General features: G+C 39.1%; 1 protein-coding gene and 1 long non-coding RNA gene across 4 annotated transcripts in view; both read left to right on the top strand.

Annotated features, from left to right (window-relative positions):
* The window catches only part of LOC106051417 (potassium voltage-gated channel subfamily C member 4-like), a 35,956-nt gene that overhangs the window by 351 nt on the left and 13,749 nt on the right, over positions 1-21,856 (top strand). The window contains exons 1-5 of one of the 3 annotated variants that reach the window (XM_056006737.1): positions 2,206-3,259; positions 7,320-7,404; positions 10,849-11,023; positions 13,212-13,263; positions 14,077-14,224. In XM_056006737.1, coding sequence (XP_055862712.1) covers positions 2,635-3,259; positions 7,320-7,404; positions 10,849-11,023; positions 13,212-13,263; positions 14,077-14,224 — 1,085 coding nt within the window. In that variant the 5' untranslated portion in view covers positions 2,206-2,634. Of the gene's footprint in view, positions 1-2,205; positions 3,260-7,319; positions 7,405-10,848; positions 11,024-13,139; positions 13,264-14,076; positions 14,225-21,856 lie in introns of those variants that run through there. The other 2 variants (XM_056006736.1, XM_056006738.1) reach the window with 2 other exon arrangements.
* Positions 346-1,535, top strand: LOC129922115 (uncharacterized). Its single transcript, XR_008774108.1, has 4 exons — positions 346-394; positions 442-541; positions 589-688; positions 736-1,535. It is a non-coding gene; the product is annotated as an uncharacterized LOC129922115 (long non-coding RNA).

Genomic DNA, 21,856 nt, shown 5'->3' with positions numbered 1-21,856 from the left:
TCACATTAGTCGAATGTTAGATTATCACATTAATAGTATATCCAAAAAAATGGGAATTTCTAATAAATCCAGCGATTAGTAAGCTACCTGTGCTACCTATGCTAGTTTCAGAAATCCTGTGTAAAATATATGTCAATTAATAATCTAAGGTGTGTGATCTGTCATGTGCAGATTGGCCTGTGCACGTGTGGTGCACATGGACGAATGGAATGTGCACATGGATGCCGATTGGCCTGTGCACGTGTGTGTGTGTGGTGCACATGTATGTGCACGAGTGTCAAATGGAATGTGCAGGTGTGTGTACTGCACATAGAAGTGCACGAGTGTCAAATGGAATGTGCAGGTGTGTGTGGTGCACCTGGATGTGCACGAGTGTCAAATGGAATGTGCAGGTGTGTGTGGTGCACCTGGATGTGCACGAGTGTCAAATGGAATGTGCAGGTGTGTGTGGTGCACCTGGATGTGCACGAGTGTCAAATGGAATGTGCAGGTGTGTGTGGTGCACCTGGATGTGCACGAGTGTCAAATGGAATGTGCAGGTGTGTGTGGTGCACCTGGATGTGCACGAGTGTCAAATGGAATGTGCAGGTGTGTGTGGTGCACCTGGATGTGCACGAGTGTCAAATGGAATGTGCAGGTGTGTGTGGTGCACCTGGATGTGCACGAGTGTCAAATGGAATGTGCAGGTGTGTGTGGTGCACCTGGATGTGCACGAGTGTCAAATGGAATGTGCAGGTGTGTGTGGTGCACCTGGATGTGCACGAGTGTCAAATGGAATGTGCAGGTGTGTGTGGTGCACCTGGATGTGCACGAGTGTGTATGATCTATTGATGCCTTCTCTTTTAAGGCACGTTTTGAATACATCTCTAAATTTTATTCATATGTGTACACTACATTTTTAAACTCCACATATATACATATTATATTCTTTCATTTATTTTAGCTAAATACACTACACTTTACAGTAGCTTATATAACAGAATCTAGTATTACTATACTTTAAACATAAAAAAAACACAATGTTACTGTTTTAGACAATTGTAATTATGGAAATTTGCATGAAAAAAATTTTTCTTAGTAATATATGGGGAAAAGAATGATTGCACACTTAATTAAAAAAATTAAATGATTCACATTCAAAAAAAAAAAAAAATAGCCGTTGCATCAGAACTTCGAAAATTCTACATATCATGATGTCGGATTTTCAATATCTTTTTCAATATCTTTTCAAGTTTCTGTGATCTAAACGGGCTCATCGTAGGTCAGGGGTCAGGCTACACAACATGCATTACAGAGTTTACACTATCTTCAGTTCGTTGCTACAACTACTTATCATAAGACTAATATACTAACTAATCAGTGAAAGTTGAAGTCATACTCTCTCTTTCTATCTTTTTCACGCTGTCAGACAACTCTTCCAATGATTAGGCCTACAACATTTGTATCTATGTGGATTGATTCGGAGCCTCTCCATCTACACATAACGTTATTTGAGTTGACTCTAGACATTAGAAATAGTAGCATACATGATACACAAACACTTTCATCTTCTTACAATGTGTGCAAAGTTTTATTTCACCCAATCAACGCCTATCAACCTCATAAATGTACAACGTAGCCAGTAATAACTTAATGTTGTCATAGGTCTATGAAGTACTTAGTCAATACATTGCTGTCATAGATCTATAAGGTAGTCCGACTTGGTCGAAACATTGCTGTCATAGATCTATGACGTGGGCCTACTTGGTCAATACATTGCTGTCATAGATCTATGACGTAGGTCTACTTGGTCAATACATTGCTGTCATAGATCTATGACGTAGGTCTACTTGGTCAATACATTGCTGTCATAGATCTATGACGTAGGTCTACTTGGTCAATACATTGCTGTCATAGATCTATGACGTAGGTCTACTTGGTCGAAATATTGGTGTCATTCGTATATAACGTAGGTCTACTTGGTAAAAACATAGGTGTCATATGTCTATGACGTAGGCTATGCTATACTTAGTCGAAACAATGGTGTCATAGATCTCAGACGTAGGCCTACTTGGCCGAAACGTTGCTGTCAGATCTATAGCATACTTAGAAGAGTCTAGATGAAATAATTAGTTAAGTTGTGAAAATAAGCTGAAACACAATTTATTAGTATTGATTATTCACGAGGCGTGGGTCACACTACACACCAACATCTGGTCTCACTTTGAAACCAACACCATAGTGTCAGTTGTGGCTTTCACATTTCGTCACTCTGTTAAAAGTTTATGTTGTGTGACAATGTGCTAGAGGGTTATTTACAGATGTACATTTATATTTGCATAGATGCATGTAGCGGGCAACATCATTCTCATGGGAGTCCGAGAACTATTCGCCTCACTTACATATATAACTATTTTATTTGACAACTTCGGCGTCTTGTAGGTACACAACCACATTTGTTTTAAATAGAAATACGTTTATTTTTCACCTGGCAATTCAAATGTGTGCTACTCAAATGACTCAATAAATCATTAAAACCATTTGGAATCGAACAGAATCAAACAAAAACATAAGTTTGTAATGGAAATAAGTCTTCCAGTTTTTCTTTCTATATTCAAAGAAACTTTTACTGGCAGATTAAAATAAAATTTGGAAATGTCGAAATTAGATCTTCTTATGAATAACGGGCAAGTGTTGATAAACGTTGGTGGGGAAGTGTTTGTAACCACACGGTCCACACTACTGTCATTGCCAAACACACTTTTGGCTGACGTCATCGATCCTAGAGTACCACTTCACACGGCACTCCAAGACAACCAAGTCCAGTTTCAGGTTGATGCAGACGTCTCCTTCTTGCCAGACTACAACCAACATGGCCGTAGCGGCACGAGGCCCAGGGGACGCAAGAGTGTTGACAGAAGTAAATATGTCTTTGTTGGGCAGCCTTCACCCCATGACCCAAGCTCAGGTCATTTATCCTCGGAATGTTTTCATTCATCGCAGCTTAATTCAGCGTCGTTAGAAGGCAATGTAGGCTCAGCACAACGTCCACATTCGTTGCATACGCCCTGGAGACCTGCGGCACCATCTCCTTTAAACACGTATAGTACCAGCTGGCCATACGGACACATTTCTAAAAGGCCAGCTAGTTTTCAGCTCAAGTCCAGTCACGACAATATGGTGTCTTTTGGTCAAACTTCCTCCAAGAATTACATACAAACTATTTTTATAGACAGAAATCCAATACTAGTTCCGTATATTCTGGATGCTTATCGTTTAGGTAAGTGTTAAGTCTAGCAGACCAGAGAACTAGATGCTATTAATAACTCGTCAGTAATGTTTTTAACAATGTAATTTTTAGTTGCTCCTTTGACATAGGGGCCTATATAACGATATCTGATTTGAGCTATTTTGTCTGTATATCTGAAACTCAAAAACTGAAAGCGCTTTTGAAGCCACCAAAAGGGGAATAGAATCTATAAGTTGTGTGTGGTCTGTATGTCCGTCCCGTTTAGATCTCGTAAATTAGATGTTGAGAATGAGACATTATGAGAGTTTAGATCTCGTAAATTAGATGTTGAGAATGAGACATTATGAGAGTTTAGATCTCGTAAATTAGATGTTGAGAATTAGACATTATGAGAGTTTAGATCTTTGAAAGTTCTGATGCGATGGTTGCCTTTTTTTTCTTTTTTTTTTTGAAAGCGAAACATTTCATTTTAAAATCAACTCTGCAAGCATTTTGTTTCATACAAGTACACACCATTTGTACAACTAGTCACTATTATTAGTAAAAAAAAAAAAAGAAAATATAAAAAAAAAAACAGGAGAAGATTATTTAATAACGGACAAAGACCAAACAGAATATTTTTAACACATTTATGCTAAAGATGTTTTGTAGTACTAAATTTCTGTCCCTACTTTAATAAAAAAAATATATATTTAGTATAAGTGGAATATAATTTAAAACAGTAGTGTTTTATATTCTACACGTGAAATGAAACCGCAGACTCTAACCATGGAAGTTCCATGCTCTAACAGTAACACACGAGAGGAAGGAAAATGTTTCCTTGTTGGGGCTCTGAATGAGAGATTGGCCCTTTACAAAACAATTAAATCAATAATAGAATCATTTAATAACATCAATTTGGCCATGTTCACATTTAACAGTATCGTCATAACTATAATTTCATTGAATACATATGAATCTATGAATATAAACAATGTAATAATAATGATATCCTGTGGTATCAAGTCCGTTAGTCAAACTAACAATACAACAGTATCGGCAACACTTTCGACACGAGCACGTCTCTTATTGTTGTATAGACTAAGATAGGGTTGTAGTTATTGATAGTTTGTAGTTCATAGTTTCTGATACTCTTTCTGAAAATATTGCAACCTGCCTTTTTTTACATGCCTGAGCGCACCACTTAGCGGTCCGAATTTGAGTTTGTGTTTCCACACAAACTTTCTTTGTAACCTTGTTTCTATTGAACTAGTTTTCAAATCAAGTTACAATGTTTGTTGTCGTACTGAGACCTCCTCCTTCACATACTACAACCAGCATATCATTATCTACCAATGTAGTTTATTTCTGTTATCTACCAATGTTGTTTATTTCTGTTATCTACCAATGTTGTTTATTTCTGTTATCTACCAATGTTGCTTATTTCTGTTATCTACCAATGTTGTTTATTTCTGTTATCTACCAATGTTGTTTATTTCTGTTATCTACCAATGTTGCTTATTTCTGTTATCTACCAATGTTGCTTATTTCTGTTATCTACCAATGTTGTTTATTTCTGTTATTTACCAATGTTGTTTATATCTGTTATCTACCAATGTTGTTTATTTCTGTTATCTACCAATGTTGTTTATTTCTGTTATCTACCAATGTTGCTTATTTCTGTTATCTACCAATGTTGTTTATTTCTGTTATCTACCAATGTTGTTTATTTCTGTTATCTACCAATGTTGTTTATTTCTGTTATCTACCAATGTTGTTTATTTCTGTTATCTACCAATGTTGCTTATTTCTGTTATCTACCAATGTTGCTTATTTCTGTTATCTACCAATGTTGCTTATTTCTGTTATCTACCAATGTTGTTTATTTCTGTTATCTACCAATGTTGTTTATTTCTGTTATCTACCAATGTTGTTTATTTCTGTTATCTACCAATGTTGTTTATTTCTGTTATCTACCAATGTTGTTTATTTCTGTTATCTACCAATGTTGCTTATTTCTGTTATCTACCAATGCTGTTTATTTCTGTTATCTACCAATGTTGCTTATTTCTGTTATCTACCAATGTTGTTTATTTCTGTTATCTACCAATGTTGCTTATTTCTGTTATCTACCAATGTTGTTTATTTCTGTTATCTACCAATGTGTTCTGTAGCCTGCGTCTGTAGCAACAGAAATAAGCAACAAAAACACTAGCATTCAATTGAAGGTAGATAGATGATCCTTGAAGGACCTTGTTGCATCCTAGCCCCCCGAAGGAGTTAGAACTCGGGAGGTCGAGACAATAGTCCGTTAATTCTCTTCTATTTATGTTCTTACTTTTTAAATGATCTACGCGGCTCCACTAAGCGACAGTCTAGACTCTAGATGGACACGAGAGAGATTCACTAGTGAACAAGCTGAAACTTAAAACATTAACACTCTATTCTACACAAATTACACACAAATTAGACATTAGATTGCATTGTATCGAGCGTGTTGTCACATTTAATCTAATGATTTTGTGGGATGTTAATTGAATGCATAGAATGAATTAAAACGTGAACCAAAAGCCCAAGAAAGAAATCTTTAAAAAAAAAAAACTTGCACACAGTATTGGCTCAATACGAGGCTTATGTTTATTTATTGGAAGGTTATAAATGTATAGGTTTTATTAGCTCATATTCAACTGTCTACTGAACATATTCATCAATATCTGCTCAGCAAGTCTACACACACACACACACACGAACGTATTCATCAATATCTGCTCAGCTCGCACTGAAGTCTACACACACACACACACACACGAATGTGTTCATCTATATGTGTATATCTGCTCAGATCGCATTGAAATCTATACACACACACACGAATGTGTTCATCAATATCTGCTCAGCTCGCACAAGTCTACAAACACACACACCCAACCTAATGAGCGCATGTTTCAGCTCTACGATACTTGCTGGAGTACTTCCTGGCTTATCTAATACAGTACATGTGTACTTCCTGGCTTATCTAATACAGTACATGTGTACTTCCTGGCTTATCTAATACAGTACATGTGTACTTCCTGGCTTATCTAATACAGTACATGTGTACTTCCTGGCTTATCTAATACAGTACATGTGTACTTCCTGGCTTATCTAATACAGTACATGCACTGACATCAGATTGTATCTCATTTCTAAGACGACATGACACTTCGGGTGTCATAGGTTTTGAGGAGATCGCAGGATTTAGTCATGTAGACACAGAGAGGAACAAACTAATAGCAAACTCTTGGCAGTCGCAGCTGATTTACTAAGCTCAGATTTAATTAAGTGGCGGCCCCTTGACCCCGCCTGCCCTCACACCAATCCGGCCTTACTATAAAACAACTCGAACCTCCTATTAAATCTGTTTTTTTTAAATGTATATTAATATTAGCTACATACAATGTATGCTACATTCTTAGCTTTGAAAAAACAAACATTCTCAGTTTTCATTCAACCCTTAAAAACAGAAATAAGATCTCTAGGTATTTGTGTTTTGTGCTATATACTTCACCAAAATAATATTTTTAAGCTTAATTTTACAATGGTTGCATAGTGTTATAAATCTGTCAACTTGTGATTAGTAAGTTTCAGAAATAGAACCACAGACAAATATATATATATATAAAATAGGGCTGTGAATAAGACTTTACATCAAATTCCCAAAACGTTTATGATTTCTTCCGGTTTCTTAGATAGCTTTGGTAGCCACATCTGTTTACCATAGGTCCCTAGTTCACTTAATGCTTGTGATGTAGATTAAAATTAGTTTGGGGAAATGGCCTGTTAATAACATTAAGGAATGGTTTTGTTTCTTATCCCATATGCTAGGACAAATTCATAAAAGTGCTCTTCTTCTTATTATTATTTATTTTATTTCTTTCTATTTTTTGAAGGAACGTTTACAATTTATTCGATCATATGGAAATCCAATGTATTGATAATAAAGTCTGTGCATTGAAGGAAATGAGTTTTAATATTTTAAAGGAATGCACATCCAGGAAATAATTACTGAGCGTTTTTTTTTTTATATATAATTTATGACTTCCATTTGGTTCCATATATTTGTTGAATCCAGGCGAACTTCACTTACCTTCTAATGTATGCAGTTTATCTATCCGAGCTGAGTTAGAATTTTGGAAGATTCCAGAGGATTTGATGAGGTAGGCATTTTTTTTTAGTTGTTGAAGTTTCAAAGTTTGTTGTAACTATCATGGCGTATTGTTTTATTTTATTAAACAAATCTTGTTTGATGTGCATTTTATTTACATAGTATGTCGCAGATTTGGCGGTTTCTTTTTCGCTTGTATAGATGGACAATTATGATTTTCCTATCTTGGCAGCACACTCTCCAGAAAGGAAAGATTGATAATGAAATCGACCTGCGTATCGCCAAGGCCAGTGCATCCTATGGCAGACTGTCTAAAAATGTCTGGAACAGACGAGGTATAACCACAAACACAAAGCTAGGGGTCAATCGAGCTGTCATCCTCCCTACATTGCTCTATCCCTCAGAAACGTTATACACAGTTCTACCATTCCTTAGTACCCTCGAGGTATCGCATTTGGCAGAGAAAATCAATGGTACCGTTGCCAGGGTGAGCGATTGGATGTTTGAGAATAAGCTCAAGATGAACGAAGACAAGACAGAAATAGTTAAGATTGGCACTCGGAACAGATTCTCTTTTTATCACGAACTGCCAGGTTCCTTATGTCCATGTAGTGCAGAATCTTGGAGTTTTCTTCGACTCAACACTATCTTTCGACCCACACATAAGTCAGCTCTGCAAGGGTCTTTATCTGCAGCTGCGCAGATTAGGCCAGATCCGACCATATATAGCAAAGGAGTCAACAAAAACGCTAGCTGTGGCATTCATACTCTCCCGCCTTGATTACTGCAACGCCGTGCTAGCAGGTATACCCGATGACAAAATAGCCAAACTGCAACGTATTCAAAACAACGCCGCACGAATAGTCCTTAGAAAAACAAGACGAGATTCTGCTACTACACTCTTGGCACGCTCCATTGGCTTTCCGTGAAAGCGAGAATCGACTACAAGGTGGCCACACTTTGTCATCAGTGTATCTACAATAAAGAAATGCCCTTGTACCTTAGCGAACTGATTACTCCATATGTCCCTCAAATAGCCCTACCATCAATGGACTCAACGCTTTTAGTGGTGCCACGTTTCTCCCTCAAAAGCTACGGTCTGCAGACTTTTTAAGTGCACGGACAAAGGTTTGGAACTCACTCCCCATTGACTTCAGACAGACAACATGCTACACTATTTTCAAGAAGAACATTAAGACCTACCTGTTTAAAACTTTTTTAGATAAGTTTGTCATTTTAGCTCTTATATTTATGTTTGTAATGTTATCACAGCGCCTTGAGCCTACATCATGTTTGTTAACAAATTATTATATTATTATTAAACGTGTACAGTATACAGAAAACATGAAAAAAAAACTGAACCACTTCCACATGACATGTCTAAGAAAAATACTGAATGTCAAAATGGCAAGAAAAAATATCAGATAGTTCAAAGAGCGGGTATGCAAAGCATCCACACAATCCTGAGGCAGACCCGGCTGCGATGGGCAGGACACGTCAGCAGAATGAGAGACCGCCGCATCCCTAAACGACTACTGTATGGCCAATTAAGGGAAGGAAAGCGTTTACAAGGTGGACAAAGCAAACACTTCAGGGACACCCTCAAAGCTTTTCTGAAAGCGTTCAGCATTAACCCAGCCACCTGGGAGACAGAAGCGCATGACAGAGCATCATGTGAAACAGATTGCTGAGGAAAAGAGAACAGCGTTAGCAGAAGGAAAGCGCCAGAGAAGAAAGGCAAGGCCAATGACGCTAGCTCCAGCTGGTATAACCTGCCCAGTGTGCAGCCGAACATTCCGGGCTCACATAGGTCTCACCAGCCACATGAGGAGGCACAAATCCCCAGATCTCCTCAGCCCCCTGGATGACTAAAGTGATCATCATCGAACCACAATGGACGAAATATATATATATAGTGTGTACAAAGTTAGATCAAATGTTGTTTGTTTTTTTGTTGTTTTTTTTGTACGCGATTTGAGAAGAATCTGAGCATCAAAAATAAAAATTAAACTCTATAGAATCCTAGATACTGCTGGTAAAGTCATTGGCAAAAATCAAAACCCATTTGGGCAGTTGTTTGAGACAAACATCCATAAAAAAAAGCTAAAAAGATTCTAGAAATAAAAAATCACCCTTTGAGTCTGGATTTTGTGATTTTACCATCATAAAATTGATACAAGACACCGATAGCAAAGACAAACAGACACATACACTCTTTTGTTCCCCTGGCAATCAAATCATTAAATAGAAACAATCTGATATAAACTTTTCACATGTAAATTATGAGTGAGTCTGGTGTGAATGTACATTTTTTTTATATTTACAACTAGACAAATATTACCCGCTGCCCGCGGGTCTTAACTTGCGTATTGCTGGTATAGTCACTGAAACATTAACATTAGAAACAATTAAAGAAAATAGTAATGTTGTAAGTAAGGCGAATGCATGAATTCATGAATAAAAAAATATTATGAATGGAGCTAAAAATAGCTAATATTGACCTGAATTCAATTAATTATAAAAACATTGGCGAACGAATGTAGACCTATGTAAAAATGCTTTAGAAAAACAAATTTGAATGTTAATTTGATTAAAATATGAAATGAATGGACTATAATTAATATGTTCATGTGTTTAATTATAAAACTATCTTTGCGAAGAGAAGTTATATCATCTTAGAGTTGAAATATAGTTTTAGACCTAGGAATAGAGAGATGTGTAACATTTCGCGTAGTCTGATGAAAGCATGTTCGTCAGGAATTCTAAATTCGCAGATATAAGAAACGAATTTATGTAAAAATGCATTTGAAAAACTAATTTGAAGGTTAATTTTATTAAATAATGAAATCAATCGACTATATTTTGTATTTTCATGTGTCAAAGTAAAAAACTACATGCACAAAGTGTAGTTTCTAAAATTAGATCTAGATCTAGATCCTTTCGATCTTTTCATGTAAATATGGTAAACATATCCTAGATCGATGAAGTTATAATGCTTTCTTAGAGTTGGAAAACTTTTTTTTGAGGGTCTTAAGTTTGTTTTAGGGCTACAATACATATACTACGGTCTAAGTTAGCACCCAAGGTACATTTATGCCAAGTTTTATCAAGATTGGTCAAACGGTTTTAATGTCTATTCGTAACATACATACATACGCCTTACTTTTTACTTTATAATATAAATGTTTTGTTTGGTGTAATGCACAAATTGTAAGACAAATTTCCTTAAGGACAATAAAGATTATTGTTATTGTTTCAAATGCCTATTATCACTTATATCTAGATAGTTTTAGTCTTCAGAAAAAAATCGTTTGCACTAGACAAAAACTAGAGCACAAATGTCCGGAATAAACAAACAAATTGATAAAATATGATTACAAAGTTGTGGGTTCCTATTGAACATTTCAGGAGCCCTTAGATATAAGTTGTTATTTCAAGTCATGTTGTAACTATTATAATTATTCCATTTTATTGCTCACGTGCTTATTTTGACTAGTGAGTGCTGCTGGAAAAACTTCCATGAAGGTCTGAAGACCATGAAAATCGTCAACTCTATCTCCAAGTCACTCTACGGCAGGTATGACGAAGATGTCTCGGAGGTCAAAAAGTTGTCTTTGATGGGCAAAATATGGCTTGTTATGGAGACCCCAAGCTACAATTGGGTTGCTAAGGTAACATAAGTAAAAATAATATTACAAATAGTAAAACAAAAATGGAGACAGTGTTTAGGTTCTCAAAGTGAAAAGTGAAGAAATCACGTTATTTAGTTCACATATGATGGGGGATAACATTTTCAAATAGAAATAAAGAATCTAGAGAATAAGCAAGAAGTTGTCCATCTTTCAAACTCCTGTCATCTGCCATTTATACAAAGCTTGTATCAACTCTGTGTGTGTGGCACACATTTGGAATTTGTTATTTCCCCCACTTCACATTCTCGGATCAAGTTGAAACTTTGCACAATTATTCATTGTTGCTAACAAAAAAAAAATGAATCAATAAAAAACAATAACTAATCAGTTAATTAAATTGTGGAGCTCCATTAATTTTGTTTTACATCGAAAATATCTTACAGTATTGAGAGTCATAACTGTAAACTTGGAGTTCTTTTTTTTCTCTAAACCTCTGCAATCAGCCAACTCTTTTTCTCTCTAAGTCCCTGCAAATGTATTAACTCTTTCTCTCTCTATAAACCTCTACAGTCTTTCAACTCTTTCTCTCTCTATAAACCTCTACAGTCTTTCAACTCTTTCTCTCTATATAAACCTCTAGTCTTTCAACTCTTTCTCTCTCTATAAACCTCTACAGTCTTTCAACTCTTTCTCTCTCTATAAACCCATACAGTCTTTCAACTCTTTCTCTCTCTATAAACCCCTACAGTCTTTCAACTCTTTCTCTCTCTATAAACCTCTACAGTCTTTCAACTCTGTCTCTCTCTATAAACCTCTACAGTCTTTCAAATCTTTCTCTCTCTATAAACCCCTACAGTCTTTCAACTCTTTCTCTCTCTATAAAGCCCTACAGTCTTTCAACTCTTTCTCTCTCTATAAACCCCTACAGTCTTTCAATTCTTTCTCTCTCTATAAACCCCTACAGTCTTTCAACTCTTTCTCTCTCTGTAAACACCTACAGTCTTTCAATTCTTTCTCTCTCTATAAACCCCTACAGTCTTTCAACTCTTTCTCTCTCTGTAAACACCTACAGTCTTTCAATTCTTTCTCTATCTTTTGACACACGTACACATTCAATTTCTCTCTCAAGTAGCCTATTTTCATTTCTCTAGAACCCAATTTTGTTTTCTTTTAACATGCGCATCGTAATTTCTCCGACATAGACTTTTGACTTGATTTGGAAACACCTACTCCTTATGCGCCCCCGACACATACATGCAATCATATGACTTTTCTTCGGCTTCTCAGTTCCATATTTATTATATTTCGAATTTTACCCCCGCCCTTTTTTTTTTGGTAAGTTTTACTTTTTTTTTTTTGTTGAAACTTTTAATCTTATTGCCAGTAATGTACGGTATTAGACACCGCATACATTTATTCATACCATCAGTTTCAAGCCTAGAGCAATTAATTCATTTTCCGAAGGACCCAGTTGAATGCCACATTCTCTTTCCCCTTTCTACATTTATTTCGGTATTTTGTTCTCTAAATAAAAAGAAATATCAATTTGGGTTTTATTTACTGTAATCGTTTATCTCCCTCCTTTTGAATGTAGCAAAATGACAATAAATCTAGATTTATCTTTGTAATGCTATTAAGTTTTAGTTGTTGCTGTTGCTTTTTGACAGTGTTACAACCATTTCTTGCTCTCTAGGATTTTTTTTTTATTTAGACCGTGTCTTAAAGAAAGTAAGGAAAATCAAAGAGAAATAGACTAATGGAAAAAGAAAAAAAAAACGAATTTGTTGGCGATATTTCTGTTTATGTTTTTGGGGAAATAGGCAAAATTAAATACAAAGGTTTGATAGAGCTTGCGGTTCTTTGTGAATAGCAGTCGTCATGTTGCAAATCTCTCAAAAACCGTTCTTAGTGAGAACCTTGGAGGTAAAAGGAACCTGTGTACAAAATTTGATTAGGATACATACGCCAGTTTGAGAAATTTCTTGATCAATGAGTCAGTCAGTGGTATTTTAAAAATATATAGGCTTAATAGATTTGTGTCTTTCAGGTTTGGTGCACTATTTACAACTTGTGTATACTGACTTCTATCATTGTTTTTCAGGTTTGGCGCACTATTTACAACTTGTGTATACTGACTTCTATCATTGTTTTTCAGGTTTGGTGCACTATTTACAACTTGTGTATACTGACTTCTATCATTGTTTTTCTGTTGTTATCCCTAAATCAGTTTCGAGAAGTCAAACCAGAATTTCAATCTATCGTGGAGAACAGGACGTCTGGTAAGTAGACACTTGGTAAGTAGACTCTATTTTTGTTTGTTTGGAGTTTTAGAAGGCGTATCCCATATTGGAGATTTTTTACAAAATGATACATGTCGGAAAAACTATAAACTTTAAATAGCAAGCTTTTTGTGTACTAAGCTATATTTTTTAAAAGTTGTATGCACAGACCTATATATAAAGGTCAGTGGGTGTCTGCTAAGTTTTGTGCAATTTTTAGCACTGCACAATTAATTTTTTGCTTTTCCATTTGTAGCACGCAATTATTTCAATATGGGGGAAACATTTAACTTTGTTATCGTTAAGTTTTTACACAAGATTTTCTGCTTTAAAAACATAACTAGGGGCATTTAGTACAGATATTTGCTTGCAGTGCCCATGTGGACCAAGGGCACCAGGTTTTGTCATTCAAAAGTTGTATCTGCCTCCTAGATTGGACGATGTTAAAAAGTTGTATCTGCCTCCTAGATTGGACGATGTTAAAAAGTTGTATTTGCCTCCTAGATTGGACGATGTTAAAAAGTTGTATCTGCCTCCTGGATTGGACGATGTTAAAAAGTTGTATCTGCCTCCTAGATTGGACGATGTTAAAAAGTTGTATCTGCCTCCTAGATTGGACGATGTTAAAAAGTTGTATCTGCCTCCTAGATTGGACGATGTTAAAAACTTGTATCTGCCTCCTAGATTGGACGATGTTAAAAGTTGTATCTGCCTCCTAGATTGGACGGTGGGACCGAGGTTCCATTCTCCCCCTCCCCACTGCCACTTGTTCACTTCTGGTTGCTTGAAACGATGTTTTGCTTTTCTCTTCAGGGAACATCACCATCAGTGTGATTGATATGAATGTTTTCTACACCAACATTTACGTTCTAGCTGCAATAGAACATTTCCTGAGAGCTTTCTTTACTCTGGAATTTCTCATTCGACTGGTCACGTGCCCGGAGAAAAAGGAGTTTCTAAGGTAACGTAGTTAGAAAATGTGTAGAACGATCTAAGCCTCCGAGTTCTGATTGAAATCAATAGAGGGAGGGACATAAGGGCACAATAATCTCATAATAATAATAAGAGGAACATTCTCGTTGCCTGTCAGAGGGCGGTACTGCTACAGACCGTGTAAGTCTCATCGCACTGGGGCACCGTGTTGAGAACTCTATTCTCTGATAACACGGACAAGGAAAGCGGCAGTCCTTCTCAAAGCTTCTCTGTCTCCGTACAGAGCCAGCTCCTCATGCAAACCAGCTTTTGTTTCACTCAAATGGCCTTGTTTAGGGTGTAGTAAAGGATGTGGTTAACTGTTTCTACGTCGTCCTGACAATGCCTGCAGCGTGAGTCGAAGTTTGGCTTAAATTTAGCAAAATAGGCACCGATTGGACAGTGTCCCGTTCGGTAACTAGCGATTGTCACCTGTTCTTCTCTATTTAGCTGCCACCATTCGTCCGATTTTGAGGGCCCTTTTAGGTTTTGCCAGACTTCCCTTCCCGTATTACCAGTCTCCCAGCTTTTGCACCATTTTTCTCTTGCCCATTCGTCTACTATCGCACGCGCCTGCTCAAAAGTCTGTGGCTCGTCCACAGGGTCCAGTTTTGTGCCGAGCTTGGCTAATAAGTCAGCCTTCACATTACCCTCCACATCCACGTGTCCAGGTACGTATTGGAATGTCGTCCGAATTTTGTGTTTTTCTTGGAGGCGTCCCACGCACGCCAGTGTTTTTGCCAGTGGTTCCGGGAGCGTATCTGCAGGGCTTTCAATGGCTTGTAGGCTCGACAGAGAGTCTGTAAATAGCACAATAGGACTGGGTTGTGCTGTTTTCTCGTTAAGTCGTTCTTCAATGTACTCTACTGCATTTTGAATTGCAACCATTTCAGCTACGTAATTGCTCCTGCCAGAACACGCACCTAGAATCTCATCGTTCTCGATCGAGCCAGGGAATCGAACTACCACACCATACCCAGAGGTTTTTTGTCCGAGGTTCTCTCTCGTGGAACCATCTGTGTACACTTTAATGGAATCAGCTGGGTACTGGGCGACAGTTTTCCTGGCAGTGTTTCGTAGGACAGTTTTTGTGCATTTCTTGTTAACTTCTGGGTCAATCAGCGATTTCCTCACCTCCGGGACTCCAGGAGCATTCGCCGGGGAAGAAGCCCCATGCAGAGCGAGAGCTGCTCTGTTCTGGGGTAAATCGACTTCTTTGGACAATTCCCGCACCGAGTGCATGAAAGAGTTCCGTTTCAGCCGATTTCCGCCCTGCCAATTGTCGACCAGACTCCTGACTGGGCAGCCTTCTTCTAGCCGTTTGAATTTCTCATAAGCAATCATAACGGCTCGCTCCCTTCGTAATCTCAGTGGTGGGAGATTTGTCATGACCTCACATGCCGCAGTTGGCGTCGTACGAAATGCACCACAAATGAGTCTAATTGCTTGGTTCTGCACTGAGTCCAGCCCCGCTAGAGACGTTTGTGAGGCATAGACCTGTGCAAGAGACGAGTACTCCATCCTCGACCTTACCGCTCCAATGTAGAGGGCCCGTAACACGTTCGCTTTGGCCCCCCACTTGGTCGTGGCTAACCGCTTGACTACCTTAAGGCTCTCTGACGCTTGCTCTCGCACTGTTCTCACATGGTCGGACAAACCCATTTTTGGGTCCAGGGTGACTCCCAGGTATTTCGGCTTGGCTTCCATTTTTAATTCGGTACCATTGATTGAGAGAGAAATCTTTTCTTTATAGATATCTTTGCCAAGGGTGAAAAGGGTCCAGACTGTTTTCGCACAATTAACCTCCATATTCCACAATCGTGTGTAGCAGGAAATCGTGACTAGGTCACGTTGGATCTCCGCAGCTAGAGCGGCTGCGGATCTCCCAGTTTTCCAGATCAGCAAATCGTCCGCAAAAAGTAGTGAGCGACACCCTAGGCGTTTGGTCAAATCGTTGATGAATACCAGAAAAAGTGTGCATGAAAGTGACGAGCCCTGAGGCAACCCCTGCTCAAGTACCTTCTTATTTGACAGTTGCTCGCCATAACGTGTTTGAACTAACCTGTTCGTTAGGAAGCTTTTGATCCATCGATACATATTGGAGTTTACCCCAAGGTCCATCAACTTAAGCAACAAGCCTTGTCTCCAGACTCTATCGTACGCCTGTTTAAGATCCAGAAAGACCGCGAGTGTCGACTCACCCTTCTTCTCCCTTCCGCCTCTCTGAAAACCGTCTGCCACTTCTTGCATAAAGACTGTAACCTGGTCCATTGCACTACGCCGTTGTCTGAAACCACCCTGCTCCTGACAAATTAAATTGTGGGACTCTAGGTACCACGTAAGCCGTCGGTTAATGATTCTCTCCGCAACCTTCCCCACACACGATGTGAGGGAAATTGGTCTGTAGCTCTCAGGGCTGTTTGCATTCTTGCCCTTTTTTAGAATAGGAACATTGGTAGCCAATCTCCATGCCTTAGGGAAGTCCCCTTGAGTCCATGTCCGATTTAGTAAGCCGTGAAGTTTTAGGAGGCCAATCGTTCCAAGATTTTTTAGCATCTCAGCGCTGATGCCATCTGGCCCCACTGCCTTGTGTAGTCTCGCCTTTTTGATCGCGAAAGCCACCTCCATCATGGTAAAGGGCTCTGAGAATGTTTCCGTCCCAGCCTTGCCGTCGACCCATTTGCGTTTTTCATTGGCTCTTCTAACACGGTCAAGGGCCATCGACACGGAAGATTTTTTGTGTGCTTTGGAGACTCCAGCAAAATGTTTGTTCAAAGCCTCCGCTCTCTTCTTATCAGTAATAACAGGGCCACTTGGTGTTTGCAGGGGTTCCGCTACCCTCGGTTCCCCCACTCCAGCCAAGTTGTTTAGTAACTTCCATGCCTGCCGTCCATCCGCGAGGTCCAGGTTCGAACAAGTCTCCGACCACTTTTTTAAGGATTCTTCTGACACCGTATCCCTTACCAATGCCGTGAGTTTATTGTAGGCTCGTCTCGTCTCCTCCGTTTTTTGTCTAGCATGCCGTCTTCGTGCTGCTTTTCGTTGCCGGACAAGACGTGCCAACTTTCGAGACCAAAAGGATCGGTACTTGCGCTTACCACTGGTTCGCGGAATGGCCCTACGAGCCGCAGATAAAAGAGCCTTCACAAAGAGACTGTAAGTTGCGTCAATATTCTCAAAATCAATATCAAGTCTTTCCAGGAGTGTATCTGATGAAATCCTGAAAAGCTCCCAGTCCGCCTTAGCGTACACCCACTTACGTCTAGGGCAGGCTGTTTGCTTTGTCGTTCCGAGATCAATTGAGACCATTAGCGGCAGATGATCCGATCCCAAGTCCCCCAGGACGTCTAGTCGACTCTTAGCAACTATGTCCGCAGACGCCAGGCACAAATCTGGTTTCGATTCCCCTCCATGCCCGGAGTGAATGAATGTGTTTGGAGAATCAACGTCGTTGAGGAGAACCAAATTTGTTCCGTCGCATAAGTCGATTACTTTCTGTCCCGAGAGATCGGTTGTTGTACAACCTATAACCTGGATTTTGGCATTGAAATCACCCGCCACTATCGTTCTGGTGCTGGAGAGGCTTTTGCTATCGAGTGTAAGGACACTTCGCGGTGGATTATAGACATTTAGGCATTCAAATCTCTGTCCATCTTTAAATATTTCAACCAAGAGCGTGTCGGTCTCACCACATCCCCGTGAGGTGGCTCCCTTCACACGAGCAAGCAAAGGGTTCCTGACAAAAGTGACTAACTTCTGACATTTTACACAGGAACAGGTAAAGGCCGTGAAGCCCGAGAGCGAGGGCACACAGCTCCGTTTCCTACCAGCGTTGCCAGCTTCCTGCACCAAGAACGCATCAACCTCGAGTTCCGACAGCAGTCTCTCAATTTCAGGCTTTTTGAGGCGCAATTGCCTATTCGCATTAAATGATATGATTCTGAGTTGCCCAGTACCTTTAACATGTTTGGGCTTGGAGGGACCGTCCCTCTTGCGTTCCTTTTTCGAGCTTTTATTGGTCACATTTGGTGTGGGGGTCACGACTTCCCCGTCCGTGGTTTTTGATGGGTAGCTTGGCTCGACTTGCGTCAAGGGGCGCTGGCCACCATGCAGCAACCCTTGGTTAGTTTTTGCTGTCAATATCGGTGAGCTTAGTGGGCGGACATCTTGAAGAACAACGACGGTAGCTAACTTATCGAACATCAACCCGTCGCCAGGATTGATAGAACGGGGCCTATCGAGTGAGTAATGCCCATACTCGGGTTTAATAGATAAATTTTGTAAAGCCATGTGAGTGAAGTACCCGAGTGCGGGCGAAACTGGTTGCATGTTAGACTGTTGGATTCGATCTCCTCAAGTGGGATCAATGCTACCTACTCAGGAACTCGGGTTCGCTGAGCTAGCTTCCAATGTCACGCTTGCCGCGAATACCTTGTGGTATAATGAGTGGTTGTCTAGACTCGTTGCTTTCACCGCCAGAAAGTTCGCCATCAGTGGGGCGACTAGATGCAATGTCGTACATCCGGAAACGTACCTTCTAGAGCCTACGGCGTTTATGGGGCGCGCCTCGCATTCCGGCGCACCCTAGTCCAGCTTTTAACCAGGCACCCACACATTGGGTTGGACATCCTGGATTTAACAAGCTCCATCCACTTGGCCTTGAAAACCGTAGACGGAAGGGGATCCCCGTTAGCCGCTGTTAGAGGCGTTCACAGCGTTACCAAAGTCCGCCGCGAGGAGGCCAGGATAACCAATAGGACTTTCTGCTACAGACCTGCCACATCACCAGAACATTCCTCTGTGGACACTGGTAAAGGGAGACCACAGTGAATTGTGTTTCTCTTTAACGAAACTCGACCCTGGCAGCGCCAGAGAATGAATACTCGTTCGTTTCTAACATAATAATAATAATAATAATAATTTATGTTATCCATAAGGAAATTCGCCTTCTAATTTGTGCATTACACCAAACAAAACATTATAACTTTAGAAAACGTAAATATACTTGTCTTTAAGATTAATGAGGAGTGCAGTATTTCACGTGGATACACAGTCCCAGCTGCGACCTACATATTGTGCCGATCCCAGTGCAGACAAAACCGTTGGTCGATTTATACTCTCTTTCTCACCGTCTGGGTTTTGGTCCCAAATGTGTATACCACGATCTTTCTAAGAAATTTCCACTTGTCTCGTTCGGAAGCGCCTGCTGCTCGGTGCTCAATGTCAGTTAAAGCAAGTTGAGGCCTAAGCTCAGGGGCGGACTGGCTATATGGGCAAACGGGCAAATGCACCAAATGGGCCGGTCTGGTCGCGACCAAAGAAACATTGTTTTTTCAATGCAGACAACTTAAAAACAAAAAAGTGACAGCAGCAAGACACAGGTGCCCGAACACGTTTTCTTGTTTTTTATTTAATGTATTTATTTATTACACTTAATTTTGTTTGAAATTCAACAAGAATATTAAAAAATTTACACTATACATTGTACCTATTATCATTTGCAAAACTTTAGACCGTACTTTTTGCTATGCGCGAGCGGCAATGACTTCAACACTGCTTTGATGTCTTCGAGGTTGTGTTTGGCCTAATCATTTTGCTGGTCGGTATGGACGTTTGATGGCACTCCCATTGGTTTTTGCTCCTTCCTTCCTCTGTCTTTTTATAGTTCAATTGACAATGTTAACGAAAACGAGGAATGAGAGAAGTTAAGTTAGACAACATTGATATAAAGCAGGAACAAAAAATAGGGGCGACAATTAGCTCTTTAACATTACTTAATAGAAATTAACTTTAACACACACACAGCCGCGAAATTGCAAACCACCCAACGTATTCACAGCTGAATATGGGTATATTGTAAGCTTTATTTTTGTTTATTTTTAATAACATAGATCTAAAAATAGTAGGTCTACGCTAAATGATTGCAAAAATAAATATTTTATTTAAAAAATATTAGACCATAGACTTGTATATTCTATCTAGACTGAAAACCGGCAACAAATTCTTATCCGCGATCGATCGCCACACAGACCTATAGCCTATATATACATTTTTATGTACGTAAATCTTTTCTTCAAGCTCTAAGGGAAGTCGCCCCAATCAATCTTTTCTGTCTTAGAAAAGTAATGACCTTTAGTTTTCAAAGTTTAGAAATAATGCAAAATCATTTATCGGATTTTCTTTAGAATGGGCTATTAATCACATAACTATATATTCACGCTAATATGAGACAAAGCCATTTCCTGTTAGTTTCAATTAAAGTAATGTTTCAAAAATCCTAGATCGAAATAATTCATGTCTGTTGATTTTAATCATTTTATGTAGTAAAGTCACTATTGCGGAACAGGCATGTTTGCGGAACAGCTCGTCGAAATTAGTTAAAATCTACTTTATTTTGAAATGTTCTGCTAAACTACTGTAACGGTACTGCGCATGGTCCATTTCTCTACATTTCCAATATAAGGGTTTTCCTTTCACAGCAGAAAATTAATTTTGACTCCAGGTTAAAGTTGACAGGTGTGGAATCGTCCATTATTTTTCACGTACCAGGAGAACCGCATAGGCCATGGCTTAAGGCTTTTTAAAAGTGATAATGACACATCACCTGCATGATACACATATTTTTCGGTTTATAAATGGATGAGAAAAAACTTCATTTCATAGTTATCTACCAGGAATTCAATTTTTTAAAAATTAGGAGGTGTTTATCCTGTTTTTACCTTTTTAAAGATAGTCACAATTGTGGAACACTATAGATGTTATTTATTTGACCTGCGTATTTATTGTCATTTAGCTGAACATTTACATAGTGATTTAGATATCGGAATTTAAATATGAGTTTGTATTAGTATACATAAATTTAAAAACTTTTAGAGAATAATATTACATATAATATATAATGTATGACATGGGCGTAGCCAGGATTTTTTTTCGGGGGGGGGGGATTTTTTTTCTCCCCCCCCCCCCCCATGCGAAATTTTTTTTTATATGTATTTATATGTGTGTATGTGTGTGTACATGATCTTTATTACATTCTGACCCTTCATTCTTTCGGAAGACGTTTATTGTGCCCTAGAATAGTGGAAAAATTATATTGTAGATTCCCCGCCATTATTAGCAATGGGGACTGGGGGAGTGTTAGGAGCTCCCCCAGCGCGGGGCGAAGCCCCGCCGCCAAGCACTATTTCTGATATTGAAAGCCAACAAAATGCATATTCTGAGGTATATACACTGCATTTTTCTGCTATTAAAAAGTTTTATTTCAAAAACCTAATGTGCTATTCTTACTGACTTAGACCCTCCCGCGCTGTTCTGCGCATTTGCCGTCAAGCTGTTTCCATAAAAATCTGTCACTGGTAATGTCTAAAGCCTCTTCCCACCTGCCATGAGGACCTCCATGAATGAGTGGCGTCAAGTTGTACTAGGATATCAATGCAACTCTTCTTATGCGTAATTCATTTTGTCGGAGAACATGTCCCGCAAACCTCATGCGTCGCTCTCTCACAATCTTATTAAGGGGTCGACTCCCAGTTCGGCATGGAATTTCCTAGATTTAGACCCGATCTCTATAACTGACTTCTAAATTCTGTCTTAGCCATCTTTGTTGAGCCACATTTAGTGT

This window comes from Biomphalaria glabrata, chromosome 12, assembly GCF_947242115.1.
Source record: "Biomphalaria glabrata chromosome 12, xgBioGlab47.1, whole genome shotgun sequence".
NCBI classification, from domain to species: Eukaryota; Metazoa; Mollusca; class Gastropoda; family Planorbidae; genus Biomphalaria; species Biomphalaria glabrata.
Note: the sequence above shows the minus strand (reverse complement) of the source record. Positions and strands in the feature narration are given on the sequence as shown.